Here is a 19,050-nt window from a genome sequence, read left to right on the forward strand (position 1 = left end):
TACAAATGTTGCTTTTTTTATCAATCCAAAAAGAAAAGCTAGACCCACTTAAAAATGTTTAAGAAATTCAAAGAAATATACATATGGCAGTGCATGCGTCTTCCATCACATTTACAAAAGTTTTTATGACCGATATGTGTACAACTTTTGGTTGGAACTGGATGACTTGTTTCAAAACATCTAGCAATCCCCCTGGTTCTCCTTTTTTTGCTGTAACAGGTCCTATTTTGTGCCCCACTATTCTGTGTTTTCCAAGTGCCTCAAGGAGTCATTCTTTTGTATCTGCTTCTATAAGTCACCAGAGTTATTGGCCCAATCTTCTTCCTATAGTGTTTTTGTCATAATCCCCGCCAAACCATTTGCCTCAATTTCCTAATGTTTTATTTTTCTGTACATCTCTGTGCTCCCTTAACCTGACCATGAGTAGTTGTGTGCCTCCTACATCTACTGACTAGGGATGAAGCCCTTACATATGGATTCCAGGCACAAGTGAAAAGTCAGGGAATACTGAGGTGCAGTACTGCAAAAATATTGACCTCTTTCTTTTGCTGGAAAGTTATCACCATTCTGCGCATATGGACAAACTGCATGAACAATTCAGCTGTTATAAGTGTGCCACTGAATCACGTGTAATTTCCTGCAGCATCTGATGATCACTGTTATTTCTTTCCCATGTCGTTCTACCAGGATTTATCTCAACTGCATTCTGTTCCATCTGCTCTGCTTTCATTGGTGTAATTGCTTTTTATCCATCCTGCTCCAGTGTGACTGACCCTCATTTTGTCTTTGCTGTTAGAACCCCCTGTGGTCTCTGCTTTGATATCAATCCCCTCTAAATATTTCCTACTGCCGCCACAACCTGGAGTTATCTGCGGATTAGAAAAATTATGGCATCACCATGTTCTCACAGACAAAAAAGTTGCTCTACATCTTTGATCTCTCTGGTGTCTGAATAGGCATACTTTTTGTAGCATTTATTTATAATCAACAACATGTAAACAAACCTAGGTAACTAATAATGGAGGTAGAATGATCTCAAAATAAGCACTCCAAATGTAAATCCTCGTAGACATGCCAGATAAAGCTCATCTGAGGCATCCGTAGCCAAGGATCTAGCCAGCGATTCAGCCTGGCAGACCGACTCGGCCGAGGGCATTGTTCTCAATCACCCCGCCCGACAGACAACTCTGTAGAGTGAATGAGAAGCCTAGCCAGCTGTCCTCACTCCAGACAACATGGCTGAAAAACAGCCGCTGGAAACATACATAAAGAGTGCACTTCCTCTTGCACAGACTGGCCACAACTGGCTGAACTAATAGGACCCGATACCAGAGCTTCAGGCAGCGGAGGACGGCGGCGTGGGAACGATCCATGTGAATGGGGCTGGAGGAAGCCCCAGGTATGTATAAAATGGTAAGTATGTGTTGTCTCTGGTTTTCTTTTAAGTCTAGGATGCTTTACTTAATTTATTAAATGATTGTTCCAGTGAAATTCAAATCTTGCTGCATATTTTTGGAGCAACATTTTGTAGTATATTAGCATATATTTACATATTTATAATCCCATACTTTTCTCTTGTTTTGAATGTAATATTCTTAAGGGACATCTGAGGTGATATGAGACATGATGAGATAGATATGTGTCTGTGCAGTGCCAAGCACACAAATAACTATGCTGTGTTCCTTTTTTTCTTTTGCTGCCTGAAAAAGTTAATCATCAGGTATGCAAGTGACAGTTTCTGTCTGGGTCGGGACTGCGTCAGACTATAGCGTAACCTTCACTGATAAGGAATTACAACCATAAAACACTTTTCTGGCAGAAAATGGCTTTTGAGGGCAGGAAAGAGATAAAAAAGGATCAATAGTTCATAAATTTTACCTCTGGCATACTTCAATGAATGTGTCATTGAGTAGGGACAGTGGAACAGTAAAAACTTAAAAAGTAGATTTAAATATAAAATAAAATTGTGGGATATCTACAAAAGGCATTTTAGGAGTAGGAGGATAAATGCAATTGTTTATTTCATCAGTTTATTTTCACCTCGGGTGTCCTTTAAATGTTTGGGGTGTTGATTTTAGCGATCCTTCCATCCTCGGCATTATAGTAAAAAGCAGGAAAATAAAGATTCAAGTATCCTTCTATGAGAACAAACACTGTAATGTGAAATGTATTAGCCAATAAATTGAAGGAAACAGATGAATGAACATATTAAAAAATTGCTAAAACCACTGATATTCCCGTATCTGCTGGAAATCAATAGATTCATGGCAAAAGCCAAAAAATTGGACATGGCAGTGGCGTGGTGGCAGATTGGCAGCCCATAGTGTTGCACGGTATCAAACAGTTTGATAGATTTTAAATAGATGTCATGGTCGGTCCCTCTATGATCAGATTCAGATCAGAGAGGGATTGATCTGCTAGCCACAATGGGCGACAAGTAATATGAGCAGTGTTCTCCCCAGGCCCTTTTAGCCGGGTGCTCCACCCGGCTAGATTTTGTGACCACCCGGCTTTCATCGGCTCACCTCCTCACCTCCTCGTATGCTGTAAGCACAGTTGCCCTGCATTTTCAACTCGCCCCACCCGGCTACTTTTTCATCCCACCCGGCTACTATTTCATGCCACCCGGCTGGAAAAAAAATTCTGGGGAGAACACTGATGAGGGACTACCAAAAGTTTCCAATCAAAGTATATTCAATTCAGCTTACCTTCCTACTACATAGATTTGGTAAGATAGTACAAAAAACAAAACAAAAAAAAAAAAAAAAAAGATTGTATCATTAATAGGCACCTTAAGCGTGTATTTTCATATTTAGGCACCTTTCACACAACAGAATTTGCATGTGATTTGTGAATTTGCAGTCACTGCACATACAGGATCTTCTCAAAAAATTAGCATATTGTGATAAAGTTCATTATTTTCTGTAATGTACTGATAAACTTTAGACTTTCATATATTTTAGATTCATTACACACAACTGAAGTAGTTCAAAGCATTTTATTATTTTAATATTGATGATTTTGGCATACAGCTCATGAAAACCCAAAATTCCTATCTCAAAAAATTAGCATATCATGAAAAGGTTCTCTAAACGAGCTATTAACCTAATCATCTGAATCAACTAATTAACTCTAAACACCTGCAAAAGATTCCTGAGGCTTTTAAAAACTCCCAGCCTGTTTCATTACTCAAAACCGCAATCATGGGTAAGACTGCCGACCTGACTGCTGTCCAGAAGGCCATCATTGACACCCTCAAGCAAGAGGGTAAGACACAGAAAGAAATTTCTGAACGAATAGGCTGTTGCCAGAGTGCTGTATCAAGGCACCTCAGTGGGAAGTCTGTGGGAAGGAAAAAGTGTGGCAGAAAACGCTGCACAACGAGAAGAGGTGACCGGACTCTAAGGAAGATTGTAGAGATGGACCGATTCCAGACCTTGGGGACCTGTGGAAGCAGTGGACTGAGTCTGGAGTAGAAACATCCAGAGCCACCGTGTACAGGCATGTACAGGAAATAGGCTACAGGTGCCGCATTCCCCAGATAAAGCAACTTTTGAACCAGAAACAGCGGCAGAAACGCCTGACCTGTACTTGACACTGGACTTCAGGCATTTTGGCATTTCCCTCTCCCCAGTCTTTCTCCAGACTCTGGCACCTTGATTTCCGAATGACATGCAAATGTTGCTTTCATCTGAAAAAAGTACTTTGGACCACTGAGCAACAGTCCAGTGCTGCTTCTCTGTAGCCCAGGTCAGGCGCTTCTGCCGCTGTTTCTGGTTCAAAAGTGTCTTGACCTCGGGAATGTGGAACCTGTAGCCCATTTCCTGCACACACCTGTATACGGTGACTCTGGATGTTTCTACTCCAGACTCAGTCCACTGCTTCCGCAGGTCCCCCAAGGTCTGGAATCGGTCCTTCTCCACAATCTTCCTCAGGATCCGGTCCCCTCTTCTCGTTGTGCAGCATTTTCTGCCACACTTTTTCCTTCCCACAGACTTCCCACTGAGGTGCCTTGATACAGCACTCTGGGAACAGCCTATTCGTTCAGAAATTTCTTTCTGTGTCTTAGGTTAATAGCTCGTTTAGAGAACCTTTTCGTGATATGCTAATTTTTTGAGATAGGAATTTTAGGTTTTCATGAGCTATATGCCAAAATCATCAATATTAAAACAATAAAAGGCTTTGACCTACTTCACTTGTGTGTAATGAATCTAAAATATATGAAAGTCTAATGTTTATCAGTACATTACAAAAAATAATGAACTTTATCACAATATGCTAATTTTTTGAGAAGATCCTGTATAATGCAAGTCAATGGCATCGCATTTCACTTGCGTCATGTAAATTTTCTGCAGAACTGGCTACTGGGATAACCGTAGTAGCATGTTTCTAATAGGAAGCGCAACACATTAAGTAGTGTTTCTGTTTACAACGGCCTGCTGGATAGGATAATTTATATCACATGTACAGTCCTGGCATCAGTAAAAAGGAAAGTGACATCCTCCTCTGTTCAGCTGTGCTAACAGCTGATTTCTCTTCTCTCCCGAAAGCCCATTCTGCAATGCAGGCTCAGTCAGCAGCAAGTAACGATACTTGCTGTAGAAGGTCTTAAAGGAATACTTAAGGCAAAAAAAAAAATGACATTTACTCACCTGGGGCATCCCTCAGCCCCCCGAAGCTGGATGGTGCCCTCGCAGCCCCGCTCCGATCGTCCTGTCCTCGCCGGCGGCTACTTCCGGTTCGGCGACAGCCGCCGACAGGCTGGGAACGCGGCTGTTTTTCCGCGTTCCCAGCCGCTGCTATCACTCTCTATGCTGCTATAGCGTCTATATATACGCTATAGCAGCATAGAGAGTGATAGCAGCGGCTGGGAACGCGGAAAATCAGCCGCGATCCCAGCCTGTCGGCGGCTGTCGCCGAACCGGAAGTAGCCGCCGGCGGGGACAGGACGATCGGAGCGGGGCTGCGAGGGCACCATCCAGCTTCGGGGGGCTGAGGGATGCCCCGGGTGAGTAAATCTCATTTTTTTTCTTTGCCTTAAGTATCCCTTTAAGTAAACAGATAGCTTCCTGTTCATTTACCTAAGATGCCCATACTTGACACTAGTACTGACACCAGGATCTGTACATTTGCTATAAATTAGCCTATCCAGCAGACATTTGTAAACAGAAACACTACCTAATATTTGATGATTTTCCTATTAGAAACATGCTACTAGGGTTACCCCAGTAGCCTAAATTTCGCTACAGTTCCCCTTTAAGATATGAAGAAAGACTCCCAGTCTGTTACTTACTTGTTTGTTATGTGCAGGATTGGACGTATTTGAAGTAGTAGATTGTGACATGCCTACATTGCTACTTTTCCCCATCTGGTAAGAAGACAAAGAACATTAATGTACATTCTGCTCTCCTGTACTATTAAACAATGAGTCTGGAAATTAGTCATACTCTGTGTGAGCTCAAACAATTGCGCTGTGTAGGAAAACCATACAATGTGTTTGTAGACTTATGGTGCCCATACATGGTACAATTTTTTCATTTTTTTCCGATTAGATTATTTTGTTCGATTATTCCGTTAGATGGAATATAAAGATTTTTCCAACATGTCTGATCGGATTTTTATTGAAAAACCGGGATAATCGAAAAAAAAAAGAAGGTCTTTTTAAACTTTCAATCGTTTTGGTCAAACGGGAAAATTGAACATTTTTATTGTACCGTGTATGGGCACGTTTACTCTACAGTTATGCTACCAGGGCAATAATGTAGACTATGATTTAATTTCCCAGCCAGCTCCAAGATTTTTTCCTAACATTTTGATTAATGAAAATGTCTGCAGCCATGTACACACCCTGGATAACGCTTGACCAATGCGACTGCTAAGGACTGCAGAGGCCGAAAGTCTAGCATGTGTACGGGAGCTCCCCAACGTCGGCTACAGATCAGGCATGCCAATCTCTTTAGCAATGTATGACACACTGGCCACCCCCAAAAACATAGTCCTCCTCCGCACCTCCTTGTCCGATTTCCTCCCTCCATAGTAACAGACACATCGCTTGTCTGTCGGCTAGTCATGCATCAATACAGTTCTCTGCCTTAAGTGTTGGCTGAGGGATTGAGTCCCAATCCCTGCGGGTGACAGTCCTCATACGAGTATACAAGGCATAATGGTGTATAGTGGCCTTTGTATTCAGGTATTTCACCCAGTCTTAAACCAAGATGTGATGCCATTGCTAAGGTATTTGACCCAAGGCCTGTACTCCGTGTCAGATACGGTTATAGACACAAGTGCTGCATCCTCTCCTCTCTCCACCTATGAGTCGGTGCAGAGTGGCCAAGGTGGAGATGGTGAACCTCATACAGTTATAGCCAATTCAGACAGTATTTCTTGGTGCTCAGTTCCTTATGTTTATCCCCAGGACTGCATGCTGCTCATGTGACTCGTCATAACTTTACATGACAAGCACACATTGACAGATATGGAAGAGATAGTTGGGTTACCACAATTACATGTTAAGATGTAATTGTGGCAAAGGAGTTGTATATGTGGGTTGATTTATGAAATATCTTTAATATATGATATTGTGAATGTAAAACAGTGGCTACAACATAAAACTCTGGCTTATGTGCTTTTGAATTATGACACTTATTGGCCCATGTACAATATGGTGTAACCACACCGACTTTTCATTCATCTGCATAATGTGTGTTTCAAATCTTCCCCATATGAGGTGCATGAAGGTGCTTCAGGTCTTCAGTGATCCTCGCAATGCCCCTGCCAATGTGATTTAGCGTTTTTGTATACACAGCTGCTATTTAAATATAATGACCCAGTAGGTACTTGAATTGCTCCTGTGTAGCAGACTTGTATCTGATCAAACTGATTAGGTGGTAGAACTGAAAGGTTCTGATTTGCTGGTTGCTGTTGTGTACTAAAGAAGATGTAACCACAGCAATTCAAAGCCTTACAAGTCTAAAGGTGCATACAAGTCTAAAAATGACATCATTTGGACGTCAAATCGGGCGTGTGTACAAACGGTCATTCAGGCGATAACGCTGGTTTTGACGGATCCGCTTGGCGGATCGGTCAAATCTAGTCTTAGCTGAACGACCATTTGTTCACATTCCCGATTTGACGTCCAAACAACCGGTCGTTTGGAAAAATCCGAAATGTGTATTTACCTTAATAGCTGATCAAACGGATGATCCGCTTCTCTATGAGCTCTGCTACACAAAAGCAATACTGCTGAGTACAGGAAACAGCATTACAGTTCCTTGCACAAGACTGAACAGGTACCTTTTTAAAAAATATGGTATGCTTACTCACTTGTCGTGACGTAGAGCTGTTTGGTGGATCTGGCACAGGAGATATAAGGTTGGTGGTGCTCTTTTTGTGAACACTGTTCATACCAGGCATTTTAGTGATTTTGCAGGCCTTACTGCTTGCACTAGAGTTTTTACGCTTTTTCCCCTCGGATTTGTCAAAGGGAAGTGGCAGCGAGGACACTGCATTGTGCACTGCCAACGTATGCTCCCCAGGGTGATGTACAAGGGAAGACACTGACAGGCTTGAGTCAATACTGCTAACAACCATACTCATGTGTTTTATGGAGTCCGTAGAGCCACCAGACAAAGAAGTCCTCCCTGGCGATTCCAGTTTGGCACTGATTGGGCTTGTTCCATTGTTTGCATTGTGCACGGATACACTATTATAGGAAGAAGTTGCCTGATAGGAGTTTATAGTCGCATTGGAGTTCAATACACAATTTTTCTTGTGGGACCCTGAAAACGTTGATGAGGACGATGTCTGCAAAGGTAATGATGAGGAAGAGGTGGAAGAAGGCGCCTGAGGCTTTTTCTTTTTGTTGCTTGAAGGCTCATCGCTCCGTGAAGACAGGTCTTTTGTTTTAGATGATTTGCCTGGTTTGGATTTTGATGGTTTGTGCGATGGTGACGGGCTGGTGGTCGGTACTGGGCAGATGGCAGAAGGAGCTTTAAAAGTAGAATCCATGATGTTCAGCGTTGTCGTCGTGATATGGGGGAATGCAGTGGTGTGCGATGTAACAGAGTTTGTGTCAGGTGATGAAACAAAGGATGCACTGGACAATAGATAGGGGGAGGTGGTTCTAGAATTAGTGGGCGGGGAAGGCAGGTACAGTGAACTTGGACTGTTGAAGGGTTGCAGAACAGATGTGGGAAAAGAGCTGCTATGTGCTGCTGGAGAAGGCATTGGACTATCGGCAGCAGGTGGAATTTTTCTTTAAAGTAAAGAAAAATAAGTTGTTAGAGCCAAATACCAAAAATGTAAAATAATTTCATGTTTTGCACACTTAAGAATATATCCATATTAATAAACAGCAAACAAAAAGGTAACAACATTACATCTTTTTGATATTCTTGTTAATAAAACTTGCAAACACCTTCCTGGCAGCTTAGGGTAAGGGCCCTTTTACACTTAATGCGTCGATATGTGTTAGGGCCCTTTTATGCTTAATCAGTTGCTCGCAGTTATAACTGAAAGAAAACTGATTTTCAAAGTAATGTCCATGTTTTTCTTTGGCACTGTTCCCACTATACGCTTTTAACCCTCCTGGCGGTTAATTGTTTTTGCCAAATAGGCAAAAATCCTTTTTTTTTTTGTTTTTTTGTTTTTGTTTCATGTAAAGCTACTAGAGTGGTAGCTACATAAAATACCACTAGAGGGCGCATGTGTCCCTCTAGTGCGATCGTCGCCGGCATCAATAGCAAACAGGGGAACGCGTATATAACGCGCTCCCCAGTTTGGCTTCCCGTCGCCATGGCGAAGATCGGAATGACGTCATGGACGTCAGACGCCTCCGATCCAGCCCATAGCGCTGCCCGGAACTCATTGGTCCGGGCAGCGCAGGGCTCTGGCGGGGGGGGGGCCCTCTTGCGCCGCTGCGTGCGGGCGATCGGCGATCAAGCTGTACGCGCGGCTAGCAAAGTGCTAGCTGCGCGTACAGCACTTTGAATGGCGCGAATCGCCCCACCAGAAGCAGAGATATCTTCCTGCGCGGCATAGCCCGAGCTCAGCTCGGGCTTACCGCCAGGAAGGTTAATTGAAAGCTTTTTCACAATGCACTGCTATGGAAAAAACACACACTAATGCATACCAATGCATGAAGTGTAAAAGGGCCCTTAGTACGCATTGCTACCCGTTTTTCCATAGCAGTCAGTGCATTGTGAAAAATATTTCAGTTAAAACGTGTATAGTGGGAACTGTGCTATAGGAAAACATTGGCTCTACTTTGAAAATCAGTTTTCTTTCAGTTATAATTGAGAGCAACTGATTAAGTGTAAAAGGGGCCTAAACCTATCATGACAGACATTTGGATGCTGATGTAGCTGGTATCTTTATTAAAATGTTGTTACCTGGCTGCCATGCTAATCTGCTTGCTAGAATTCCACTCTCCTGGAATTGAACAGGAAATTGTAGGTCTTAACCACTTGAGGACTGCAGTGTTAAATCCCCCTAAAGACCAGGCTATTTTTTTTTTTTTGCTAAATTGGCCACTGCAGCTTTAAGGCCTCGCTGCAGGGGCGCACAACTCAGCACACAAGTGATCCCCCCCTCTTCTCCCCACTAACAGAGCTTTTAGTTGGTGGGGTCTGATCGCGCCCCCAGTGATTTTTTTATTTAAATAAATTTTTATGTTATTATTTTGTTATTAAATTTTACTATTTATTTCTTTTTATTAACCTCCTTCCCCCCAGCCAGCCAATCACAGCGATTGGCTGTTATAGGCTTCAGCCTACGAGAGCCGATCGCTCTATTGTGTCCCAGGGGGACAGCCGTGTCACACGGCTGTCCCCAGTAGAGCGCTGCCTTAGATCACAGCCCTGTACTATGTTAACAGACAGCGGTTTCGCTGTCTAACAGTCTCGCCGCTGGGAGACTGAAGGTGGACCTCCCAATCGGAGATACGTGCGCATCAGCACGCAATCTCCTGCAACACAAACCCGCAGGACCTTACGCCATCGGCATTAGGCGGTCCTGGGGCTGCCGCCACGCCCATCGGCATGACGCGGTCGGCAAGTAGTTAAAGACGTTGGCACATATGCAATTAACTTTTTCTCCTTCGTTTTCTCCTAGGTGATATTTTCACAACTTGTCAATAAAATGCCTTTTATACCACCAGTAAGCAAGAAAATAAATACTACAGTAGAACAAGTTACATCATAAAATAGCTTGAAATGCAAGAAGACAAAATAACTTCCACCTGATGACTCAGGTTAGATCAGATTTCAGCATTCATCCCATTACCATAGCAATACAGTCATAATGAATATCAGCCCTGAATGCCAAGGCAATGTCCCTGTCCCAGGGCATAGTAACCTACCTAAGAAATCAAAACTAGGTAATATGTTCAAACTCGTCTATAAAATGCATTTTAAACCAGCAGCAAGTTTACTACACTGGTTTGCCTGATTAGCAGTTACCATAGCTACAGCCCTCCCTTAACTGTGGCACAGATAAGAATGTAAGGTGCCCAGTGGGATGAAGTAGGTAAAATCAGACAAAGTAAAGTAAGCTAGAGTCACTTACCTCCTAAAACTGGAACTAGATCATTGTAAAGAAATTTTTTTTAGCATGAAACAAAACATTTCAAAACTCTCAGCCTTTTTCTAGTTTAGACGCTTTGGGCCCGATGCTCAAAAAACTGGCAAATAAACTGTGTGCAAGCAGCGCACAGCAATATTACTGGTACTAATGCCAGGGGTACACCACCAATTACTCTATTAGCACCCCACGTGTTACCCCGGTAATGCATGTGGCAATAATAGGCTAACGGACGGTCCACTTAAAAATGCATTTGTTTTGCAGTGTTCAGTGTGAATAGGCCCTAAAACATTAGGTGTTGAGGTCAGATAAGGTACATTAACCACTTGCCGACCGCACACTCATAACGTGCGTCGGCAAAGTGGCAGCTGCAGGACCAGCGACGCAGTACTGCGTCGCCAGCTGCAGCCTAATTAATCAGGAAGCAGCCGCTCGTACGAGCGGCTGCTTCCTGTCAAATCACGGCGGGGGGCTCCGTGAATAGCCTGCGGGCCGCCGATGGCGGCTCGCAGGCTAGATGTAAACACAAGCGGAAATAATCCGCTTTGTTTACATTTGTACGGCGCTGCTGCGCAGCAGCGCCGTAAGGCAGATCGGCGATCCCCGGCCAATCAGCGGCCGGGGATCGCCGCCATGTGACAGACCACATCCTGTCACTGGCTGCACAGGACGGATAGCGTCCTGTGCAGCCCGGAACACCAGGGGGAGGCAGCAGGTAGGAGAGGGAGGGGGAATTTCGCCGCGGAGGGGGGCTTTGAGGTGCCCCCCCCGCCACCCACAGCAGGCAGGAGAGATCAGACCCCCCCAGCACATCATCCCCATAGGGGGGAAAAAGGGGGGCAATCTGATCTCCCTGCCTGCACCCTGATCTGTGCTGGGGGCTGCAGAGCCCACCCAGCACAGATCAATCAAACCAGCGCTGGTCCTTAAGGGGGGGTAAAGGGTGGGTCATCAAGTGGTTAAGTGGTATGAATTATATCTACTGCTTAAAGGTCTTTAAAAAAAAAAAAAAAAAAAAAGATTTTCTCAGTGGAGGAAATCTGTTTACTTTGCCTATACCTTTTACTTCCTCCTGGGAAAACACAATATGGGGGATCAGATCTTACAAGTGCCGGAGGTCATTAATCAGAAAAGCCACTCGGGCTGTAAAATAGACAATTTTTGTTGGAGTTGTTTCAGAGTCAAAAAGAATGTGCACATAGCCGGAGATTGCCGTTAGTAGAATATCGGTAAAATTACCCATAGTAAAATGTCGGTAATCTTTATCATTATATTACTATGACCTAACCTAACTCTTTTCTCACACAGAACCCCCCTCTACCAATGACTAACCCTTAACCCCCTTCCCTTACATGTGCCTAACCCATAACCCCCCTTCCGTCTAACAAATAGCCTCCCCCGCCGGAAAAAACCCATGATTAGCAGCATTACAGGGGAGTTTGAGCGCCTGCTATTTATAGCCACAATTAGCATAGTGGGTAGCCCCAGTGCCATCTATTTTATTGGACCCCTAAATTCCCCTGCAATGCCCCTAATCATGGCTTTTCCCATTGCCGCACCGTGTGATAATCGCTGGCTCGGGTGTCCATCCTTGCTTTGGGTGCCCAAATTTACCTTTACTGTTGCTGATCGCAGGGTATATCAATGGCACCTATGGCAGCGCTCTTTCTTCAACAGCAGCTCTGGCACTATAACCTATCCCTGTATAAGAGAGCTTACCACTTTTCTACCTTATACGCATTTAGATGTACATTTTAGACAATTATTTTGTTTGGAAATCATGATAATGAAAAGAAATGCTAACTTACTTCCACATTTGGGAATTCAAGTGTTTTTCCACCATGGAATTTAATGCAAACCGAAACCGATCCCACCTTCTATCAAACACATAGTAGCCTCGACCCATCAAGCGACTCCCAAACGAGCAAAACTGCAAACCAAAGGAAGTAATATGTAAAACACAAATCACTTGCTATTAGTGCATATTAAGAAAGCAATACAGTGCATATTCATCACATTTGTCTATTGTTTAATGCTGAACTTCAAGCATACAATGAAACACAGGAATGAAATATAGTATATGTAATGATGTCAGTACTCTGATACTGGTGGAACTAAACATCTTAGATAGAAAATAGACCCAACACAGACAGGTCAGGATGTCATGCTGATTGGACCATGCAGAACAGCAACTTCATGATGAGTCATCACTCCATTCTCTTCCCCTATGAGCAGATACTCAAACTACTTGTATATTAAATAATCATACATGCTTTTAAATCATTACATACATAAGATGGTATTTATGTTATTATGAAGACCAACTGTAAAAATGTTTAAGTACAGCTGTACAAAATATGTAATTCCCTGGCATTATTACGTCAGAATCAAAATAAAGCACTAATAATAGAGCTTTGGTGGCAAACAATACATATGCAAAAAATAAAAATAATGGATCATTTGCCCAGGAAGACTTTTCCAAGGATTGGATAAACAAGATAATGGATTGATATGATAGTATGTTCTATTTATCCATAATGAACTGCCATCTAAATATTGAAACTCCTAATGTTAAAGTAACACTGCAGATGTAAAAAAAAAGAAAATAAGCCATATAAGCAGTCTGGCATCCTGGGAGGAAACAAGAGTGCCTGGAGGAAATAGTGTTGCATGAATTTCCTCCAGGCACCCTAGTTTCCTACCACATTCCCATAACATACTCTTAGATTGTCTTTCTCCCCAAACAGGCCCTAGACTGTGGCTAGGATCTTGCACTGTTGATGGGACATTAGAGTGCGAGCTTCTTTTTGGGTCAGTTAGCAATATAAATTATTCAATGTTCTCTGTTAAGTGCTGTGGAAAATCTTTGTTATATAATTAATCAATTCTAATTACAGTACCTTAAAATGTAACTTCGTTTTCATTTAAAAAACCCCACAGAAAAACAGTACATTAAATATTAACAATACACAAAAAGTTTTATAATTTAACGCTATTAATCCATCCATTTCAATTTAAAGTTAGTTATGACTTTCACAACTGCCGTGTAAGTCAAATTTTAAATTCTTGTAACCATGGTGACAGTCTGTTATACAGAATACGCCCCAGTTCTCCAAACTGCAGTATGATTAATTTACTGCACAGAGACATTCTGTATCTCCAAATATTATGCTTAGTTTACGTAGGCAAGGTTTGGAATTGAAAGGGATACTTTTTCACCCCCTCGTTTTGCCAATATGCAACTGATGAAGTCATTATTGCTATTTAGAAATTCCTGCTAGAAGTTATACAGGAAGTACTAACCTTTCGGAATGCATAGAAAAATGGAGGAGTTTCAACCTTTAAATTGTGTACCTCGTGACACCTCTAGGAATGAGTCAATCTCTCCAGCAATGACACAGCCAATAAAAATACGAGACATTCTTATTACCTGGCGCATCACTAAGAAATAGATATATTTCTGTCTGTGCTTCTGCTGAAGAGGTTCCTGCACTTCCTCTGCTATGGTGAGCAGTAAAGCCCAGAGATTAACATTTGCATTAACCCTTCCCCTAGTGGCCAGAGTTGGACCTAAACATCTGTGTTTTTATATCTGCATCTGACAGTAAAGTGACACTCAACTGCCACAGTCCAATTACCTGGTTTCATATAATAACCATGTGATCAACACTTATGTTAATTGCTTTCCCACCTTTATTTTGTCTGCAAACTAATGCAGAACCATTCGTTTTTGCTTTCTTTAGTTTACTTTCAACTCAAAACGAATACGTTTTATTGCCTGCAACTTTTACAATCAACATCAGTCTCAAACGCTTTTGGTTCTCTTTTACTTACAGAACAAACTGTAACAGAACAAATCTGGACAACCATCTGAACATGCTAAAATAAGACAAGTTACTCACTGCGAGAGGCTTGGGATGGTGCCCAGAGTAGTAACAGTCTAGTTTTTCTGTCTCTTCAACACATTCAGCTTCCCCTTCATCACTGGAGAGTCGGCTGGCCAGGTCCCCTGCCACTGAATTCACAGCCGGCTCTGAAACAAACCCACTATGGTTTGAAGAATTCGTGCTGTTTAGGCTAACTGCAGAGGATGGTCTAGGAAAATAAATGGAAACCACAAAATTACGTATGAAATGGACAATTAAGTGTTACTTCACAAACGAAAAAAGAAACTGAGTTATTACTATAACCATACTGAACAATACAGAAAAGAATTTAGCCACTTGACGCTGGAAAAGGTATAAAGAACAGAAACAAATAAGGACAACAATGTTTCCAATAATATAGTATTATCAAAAATATTCAGTTAAAATGTAGTTTAAAGTGCAAGTGCAAAAGTCAGAAACTCCAGGGCAAGTCCTTTAAATAGAACCTAAACTGAGAAGGATATGGATTTTTCCTTTTAAAATAATACCAGTTACCAGTCTCTCCTGCTGATCCTGTGTCTCTAATACTTTTAGCCACAGCCCCTGAACAAGCATGCAGATCAGGTGCTCTGGCTGAAGTCAAACTGGATTAGCTGCATGCTTGTTTCAGGTGTATGATTCAGCCACTACTGCAGCCAAAGAGATCAGCAGGACTGCCAGGCAAATGGTATTGTTTAACCTCCTGGGGACTGCCTAACGCCGATGGGCGTGGCCACGGCGGCAGCCCCAGGACCGCCTAACGCCGATCGGCGTCAAGTCCTGGGCTGCAGTTTACAGGAGATTGCGCTCCCGCCCTGCCTTCAGTCTCCGAGCGGCGATTGCTGCTCGGGAGACTGTTAGACGGCGAAGCCTATGACAGCTGATCACGTGGATTGGATGGCGGGGGAGGGAGGGAGGGGGTAATATATGGAAAAAAAATTAGCAAAATTAAAAAAACAAACATTTAGTTAAAAATAAACAAACAACCATCTGGGGGGCGATCTGACCCCACCAACAGAGAGCTCTGGTGGTGGGGAGAAAAGGAGGGGGGGGGAATCACTTGTGTGCTGTGCTGTGAGGCCCTGCAGCTTGGCCTTAAAGCTGCAGTGGCCATTTTCACAAAAATTAGCCTGGTCTTTAGGGGGATTTTCCACTGTGGACCTCAAGCGGTTAAACGGAAACATCCATATCCCTCTCAGTTTAGGTTCCCTTTAACCCACAAAATGTATAGGGGATAAACACTTCCCAAGGACTTCTCCAGTTCCTTTTGCTTCTCTTCTTTATTTACATGGTCTCTTGTCTCCCAGCACCACTGTCACAGTAGTGAGGGTGCCACAGTGCCAATTCGAACATGCCCACTAGTCCCACCCTTTCTGGCAGTACTTGGCGCTGCTGTGTTAGGAGACAAGGGGCCTGGACACAAAGAAGAGGTGGACTGGACATTGTATTATATAGTGAGAGGAGAGGGGGTATGCAGACAAGATTGGTGCACAGTTGACAGATGTACAGTTTTCTACTGCATCTAACTGTATGTAGCTAGTGCTGTGGGGAGGTACAATTAATGATAGGCCAGATGCCTGCTGGAATCTAATTTAATATTGAGTGGTACAATATAGAAGGGCCATGCAAACTATTGATATCAATGAGATATTGATTTACTACAAACAGACTAGTGTATGTCCAGCTTCAAGGCCTCCTTTGAGGATGAAAACTGTTCAACAACTACTTCCTGTCAGCTACAAGTCTTCCTCCTCACCTAGCGGGAACATGGTTTCTACTGTAAAGCAAGTATGCTGGGAAATGTGGTCTGGCTGCTCTTCTTCCTTGAATGTCAAATGATCCCATCTGATTGAAGCACCAAGTGGCAGAACCTAGTAAGGACTGTTATACTGCAGTGGCAAGCATATTTTGCTCATGAAACCAGAAATTCTGTCCACCACTCTGCTTCTATAAACTTTTTACATTCAGTTATAAAGTTAACAGCTATTAGACTTTGCCTTGCTCAGTTTTGTGTTTAGTCGAGCTTGAACCTGCAAACAAACCAAGAACTAGTGACATAGTTGTCATGTAAGTTTCCGCTATAGATTATTGCCCACTGTATGGTTATTAAGCCTCCTGCCACTTTTAAGTGCTGACCTAGGTAGGATGGAGTTGGGAGGTCTGGCTTTTGCAGGAGATGACGCTTTGGATTCGGGTGCAGAGTTAGAAGAAGGCCCTGACGACTGTTCTTGTGCTGGTGCAGGCTGACTTTGATGCATATCCCGGGCATTCTGTGGATGTTCTTTGTCTTTAGTGACTTCTTTATCTCTCGACCGAGCTTTGTGCTCAGCTAGAAGAACATCAAATGTTTTCTTACGACCAGGGACTGCCCGTCTGTAGCTGAGTGAATGTGTCTAAATGGGCAAATATTAAAAAGAAAAGCAGAAATGCATGACACATTATTTCCTGTAACACAGAAAACAACATTCCTCAAAACATTAATTTCAACTACTGTATTACATTGTAGTTATGTGTGCTTAAAATTATTTAAAATTATGGTAGGCCCTGGTCAATAAACAAGTATTAATATGTACTCCCTTCTCATGGTCATTGTTTAAACAAATCACCAGTAGTCCATACTTGCATGAAGTGCTTGCAGTAGTTCAGTGGCGTAAGTAAGGAGCTTGGGGTTCTAGTGCGAGTTTTGCATCTGGCCCCAGGCGCTCTATTGATATGGAGCCCCAAAAGCTACCAAGGACAGCTGCAGTGTCAGAAAGGTCTAATCAGAGTAAGAAAAGAGTGTGTTAGAGTGAACCCGAGGTGAGAGTGATATGGAGGCTGCCATATTTATTTCCTTTTGAAGTGACCCTAAGACAACAAAATAAAAAAGATGCCTGGGGCTTCCTCCAGCCCCCTCCGGGTCGATCGCTCCCACGCTGTCTTCCTCCGCCTTCCCGTTCTCTTGCTAGAAGTCCCGTTAGCCTGGCCAGTCAGAGCGCACTGTGCATGCACGGCCCGGCCAGTACTACTGCGCAGGCGCAGACCGGTCTCAGCCGCAGGAGCGAGATGGGGGCACTGGCAGCCACACTGCGCATGCACCGACTGGTTGCGTCTGACCAAACTTACAGGACATCTAGCAGGAGAACGGGAATGCGGAGGAAGACGTTGTTGGAGCAATCGGTCCGGAGGAAGCCCCAAGTATGTATAAATCTTTAGCATTTTGTTGTCTCTGGTATCCTTTAAGCAATACCAGTTGCCCGGCTGTCCTGCTGATTCTCTGCTTCTAACACTTTTAGCCATAGACCAAGCATATGCAGAAAAGGTGTTTCTGACAATATCGTCAGAACTGACAAGATTAGCTGCATGCCTCTTTCTGGTGTATGTCAGACTGCTGCAGCCAAATAGATCAGCAGGGTTGCCAGGCAACTGGTATGGTGAAAAGGAAACAAATATGGCAGCCTCCATACCACACTCTCCTCCGGTTCACTTTAAGGATTATCACTAGGCAATGTACAAATAGAGCTGTTAATAACCATAATAGCACTAATGAAAAGAAAGCTAATAAGATGGATGAAGAAGGGCCCCTAGTAAGCACCTCTGGTCTAGGGGCCCCTGCGTAGTCATAACCTCTGCATCTTCTATTGCTATGCCACTGCAGATGTTATCAGGACTACAACACAGGGGTGACAGTGAGTTAAAGAGTCAATTAATCACTGCAAATAAAGTAGGAACAGTTCTAAATGTTTTAAACAGGGGTCAGCTCTGCTAACACTAACTTGTCTGGTATCTTTATAGCGACAGTGCAGCAGCTGGAACTGTACATACTGGTGCTGGCTAATCCCACCATAGTTATGCCTCTACTAACTGCCAAGTATATGATGTAGACTTACTTAGTAAATGACCACCATTGAAAAGTCACAAGTAATTATTGACAAAGTTTCAGCAATGTAGCACCTACAATTCATCTACATCTCAGTATCTAACGCACACAGGATTCATTCCTCTACCCAATAATCACCTTGCAGGTAAGAGACCTTGTGCATGGTTTCTTTGTCTCAGGGTCCAAAACTCCACAGTGCTTGTTTGGGTCAAATTCTCTCTCTAGAAAGTAAATACTATTAATTATAGTTACAATGATAAATTACATTACAATACTAGCTTGGGACATGAAATGGAAGCAAATATATGTTGCACATATGATGACATTATCAAATTATGTACAGTAAAATTGTTGAAAAAACAAACAGCAAAGGAATAAATATTTACCGGTATGTATTGGAAGTGTAACAGAACAAACAATGCACATAATATAACCTTAGAGATGCACATAACAGTATGCTTGTAGCTATAAAGGAATCTATTCATGATCTGATAGCTTATCTCAACAGTTATAAAGGTGAATTCTTAAATTATCCGTGTATATTGAATTCTGAACATTTGGATATCTAATTAAAGTTGAACCTGAAGTCACATTTAGAAAAAGTTAAATACTTACCTTAGTAGAGGAAAGCCTCTGGATAGTCCTGAGGGTTCCCACAATGTCTTCCACTCCACCAATCTAATGCTGGGACCCTCTTAAGGGGCCCAT

The 19,050-nt window shown here is 42.8% G+C and overlaps 1 protein-coding gene across 4 annotated transcripts in view; it reads right to left on the bottom strand.

Moving 5' to 3' along the window:
* The window catches only part of ATXN7L1 (ataxin 7 like 1), a 121,710-nt gene that overhangs the window by 4,254 nt on the left and 98,406 nt on the right, over positions 1–19,050 (bottom strand). For all 4 annotated transcript variants that reach the window (XM_068276267.1, XM_068276268.1, XM_068276269.1 and 1 more), the window contains 6 exons: positions 18,481–18,563; positions 16,620–16,876; positions 14,481–14,673; positions 12,387–12,508; positions 7,324–8,254; positions 5,294–5,368 (listed from right to left, as the gene is read on the bottom strand). In XM_068276267.1, coding sequence (XP_068132368.1) covers positions 5,294–5,368; positions 7,324–8,254; positions 12,387–12,508; positions 14,481–14,673; positions 16,620–16,876; positions 18,481–18,563 — 1,661 coding nt within the window. The remainder of the gene's footprint in view (positions 1–5,293; positions 5,369–7,323; positions 8,255–12,386; positions 12,509–14,480; positions 14,674–16,619; positions 16,877–18,480; positions 18,564–19,050) is intronic.

This window comes from Hyperolius riggenbachi, chromosome 3 (assembly GCF_040937935.1).
Source record: "Hyperolius riggenbachi isolate aHypRig1 chromosome 3, aHypRig1.pri, whole genome shotgun sequence".
Classification (NCBI taxonomy): Eukaryota; Metazoa; Chordata; class Amphibia; order Anura; family Hyperoliidae; genus Hyperolius; species Hyperolius riggenbachi.